The 3,713-nt window shown below is 41.4% G+C and overlaps 1 protein-coding gene across 1 annotated transcript; it reads left to right on the top strand.

Annotated features, from left to right (window-relative positions):
- Positions 1–1,016: 1,016 nt before the first annotated feature.
- LOC141831371 (transcription factor bHLH162-like) lies at positions 1,017–2,017 on the top strand. The gene is made up of 3 exons (XM_074718726.1): positions 1,017–1,127; positions 1,204–1,560; positions 1,657–2,017. Exons 1-3 carry the CDS (start codon positions 1,017–1,019, stop codon positions 1,729–1,731), a joined length of 543 nt encoding a protein of 180 aa, XP_074574827.1. The 3' UTR covers positions 1,732–2,017.
- Positions 2,018–3,713: the final 1,696 nt, after the last annotated feature.

Genomic DNA, 3,713 nt, shown 5'->3' with positions numbered 1-3,713 from the left:
TAGGATGCACACATCTAAAAATTCCTCACCAATAAGAAAGTGTTTGCCATATCATTCCATTATTGCATTCAAGAAAATTCATTCAAAGAGTTCTAAGTACATCCCGATTTGTAATCTCTTCTTTGATGTTTGTCAACCCGTATCAAACTTAACGCATTTCAGACATTGATTCTCCTTCTCTCATTTTGAAGCTATCGACTTGTGTCTACAATAGATCTCTCCTAGCTAGTTTAGCTTCATAGGAGCCCTTGTGTAATTCAATCAATTTCTTCTATAAGTATTTTGTACTCGATATGAATTAAGAGAATACTAATAATGTGAGAATGTGAGTTGTTAGGATGAAGAATAACACATAAAAGGTAGGATTCTTATGTGTGCATGGTTTTTTCCCACAAGCTTTTAAATGTTTAATTTCTCATTCTTCCAAAGTTAATTTTGGGGGAAAAAATACACTGATATACTTGCAAAATACAAAAATAATACATCCATATCCAATCTAATCATTTTTTTATCAAACAATCACTCCAACTTGTCGCATATAGCACATGCAAATTCAACGTATTTTAGTCATAGTCCCTTCCCTTTCCCTTTCCCTTTCCCTTTCCCTTTTCTTTTCCCTTTCTGTTCAAACATCTTCCGTTTACTTGCCTGAACTCCATGACTGGCGCGCAGCGTTTACCAAAAGTAGGCCTGGGTCATCAGAATCCACCCTAAAGTACGCCTTGACCCCAAAAGCAACTGGCCGGTTTCCTCCGATTCGCTCCTCAGCCCGGACAGCCAACACCGAGTCCCCATCTCCCACTCGCCTCCCGACACGAGTGCCTCCCATCTTCTCGCCCCGTCAAAGCCAATCCCAGTCATCACCTTGCCGAGCGAGTCAAACCAGCACAATCACACTTTGTTCTCATGAAGCCACTCGTCGACTGGTTCTCTTCTTCTCCGCACTATACACTGCATATATACACATGGTGCATCGAAGCCAAACTAAGATCGACAGCTGAGTTACAGCTATCGCCATGGAGAGCTCGGCGAGACCAGAGCGGAAGACCATCGAAAAGAACCGGAGAATCTATATGAAAGCTCTCTACTCACAGCTCGTCTCCCTCCTCTCCACACCGTCCTCCAGGGTAATTTTATAGCTGAACTACGTACTTCAAATATTAGATAAGAATCATGAGATTACTGTCGTTGATTATTAAGCAGGAGGGGACGACGGAGGCAGCAGCACTGACTCTGCCGGAGAAGCTGGACAAGGCCATAGACTACATAAAGGAGAAGCAGGGGAAGATGGAAAACATGAGGAAGAGGAAGAGGCAGCTGAGTGCGGCAATCGGAAGGGAAGAGGGTAGTGGCTCAGGTGAATATCTGCCCAAGATTGAGGTCCAGGAACTGAAGACGAATCTGAATTCCGGGTTGAGAGTGGTGATAGTGAGCAGCCCGTGGGAGCAGCAGGAGGTCTTCTGGGAGGCCATTCGCGTGCTGGAAGTGGAAGGCTTTGAGGTGGCTAATGCAAGCTACGCAGTGACAGGAGACAAAGCTTTCCACATAGTTCAGTGTTTGGTAATTCCTCCTCCTACTCCTTCTTCTTCTTCTTCATGTGTTTTGTCTCATGCTTCTTGTCAACAATGTAAATCGCGTGGGTGTGCTCTGTTTCAGGCCACTGAGTTCAGAACTGGAGCAGAGGCTGGCAGAGTGTTGGAGAAGCTACAAAAGGCAATTCTCCAACTCTGATGGACCTAGACACCTAGTGCTTTTTCTACTTCTTAATCATTCACATACGTACAACTACTGTAACCATTTCGAGTCTACTACGGTACTGTACGTGTTTCCAGTTCTAGTATTTGATTCATTTAGATGATGGTGAAAGGAAAGGTAGGTAGCCAACCAGAGGAAGACTCCAAAGTTGGGCGTTGGAATTTAGAAATTGGCATGAGATTCCAGGTCCAGATGCTGTTAGTTGCCTTCTGCTTTATTCTTTCGAGTCTGCAGGTGACGAGGAGCCGCATTAGGGGAAAGGAAAGGCGAGACTTGACTGTTGCACAGCAAGCTTTGAGTAGAGAAAAAGAATCTTTCTTCTTTAATAAATGTTCACCAACGATGTATTGTTAATCTGTGACTTTTCCATTTTTAAATAAAAGAAATAGAAGATATTGTTTGCAATCTAATCTAATGCTTTTAATATCTCATATCGTGTTGCAACATAGAATTCATTCATGTTCGTTTAACTCATCTCACAATTGATCCATTGATAATGAAATCAATTAGATAGTCCTTGGAACATGGTTGAGTTGATTAATTCGGAATAGATTTATTGAAATAGGCAAGGATTAAATTTTGATAATGCCCTTCTCCATAGTAGTTAATTGTAGTTTCTCGATTTACCTTTTTGTAGATGGTCATGAGATCGATCGTGTGGGACTGTTAGAGTGACAGATTCTACCTTTTACTGAAATAAAATCAATTAAAAATCTTTTCTCAATTTAAGTTTCCTAGGACACTATCCAATCATTTAAAAGGATGCAACCCTTAAGTGTCAATTGAATGCATTCAATTGAGATCACCATTATAGTCTCGAGTCTAAGGATTAATTTGTCGCGGGGGTTATGATGCAGTGGTTACAACATTCCATTAGTTCCCAATATCCACTGTTTGATTTTCAACTATGGTATATTATAGAATATTTTTCTTTAGTAGGATGACAAATTTATGACATTAGATGTTGGACGATGATACACTTGTACTTTCAAATTTATCCTGGTGGTGTCGGTCCTACAAATATGGAGGAAGATTCATATAGATACACAAACATTAAGCGTATGATGAGATCGACCTCAACTCATCACCTTCTGAAATTGACCCCTGACTATTACTCCAATAATACCATGCATCCACCATCTATGTTATGCCCCTTTAGATCAATTTATCATGACCATTATACTAGTAATACTATATGTCCACAGTGTGTGCTATATCCTAAGACTAAAAAATATATATATAAGGATCCATTTATATTCGCTCTATTAGAAAAAACACAAAAGACAATAGGTAATGATTAAATGGATTTTGGAGATAATGATTTATTCTTCAACTATTTCAGTACATACTTATCGAAGCTTCACCATGCTGAGAGGCATGAGATGATATTCTATAGTAGAAACATCCTCGACAAGAAAAATTTTAAGTGTTAATTTTGCCTGGGTCTTGTGTGTGTTTGATTATTTGTGTCAAGTAGCATGAGTAAGTAAAGTAAAAAATAGTGTTGGTGCCCCGGTTAGTTTTGATGTGATCAACTAGATTAAGTTAGGTCCTGTGTTGTTCTAATCCCTCTGCTAAGTGTGCAGGAACTTAGGTACGGAGGAAGTCGAGCGTAAGACGTAGCGGACGAGAAGGATTGCGCGGGGAAGTGAGCCGACGGGCTCGGTGCAATCCGAGGGACGCGGAAGCTACGGAAGAGTACGCCGGTGGAGCGAGAAGGACGTGCGCGAAGTCCGAGGGACGAGAATCCGGGAGGAAGCACGCTCGAGGGGCAAAAGGCCGGAGTCGGGTTCGGGTGAGCCTAACTCCGGTTGGCCAGAAATCACCCAATCGAAGATTCCACAAAAAGTCAACAAAAGTCAAAACTGTTGACTTTGACTTTGACTTTGACCGTTGACTTTGCCCAGAGAAGAAGACTTGGACTTGGACCGTTTGGACGTGACGGTTGCAAAAAAAAA

Source organism: Curcuma longa, chromosome 7 (assembly GCF_044706935.1).
Source record: "Curcuma longa cultivar G26 ecotype Majalengka, Jawa Barat chromosome 7, ITB_CL_G26_1.1, whole genome shotgun sequence".
NCBI lineage: Eukaryota > Viridiplantae > Streptophyta > Magnoliopsida > Zingiberales > Zingiberaceae > Curcuma > Curcuma longa.
The sequence above is the reverse complement of the archived record's forward strand: the minus strand, read 5'-3'. Positions and strand labels throughout refer to the sequence as shown.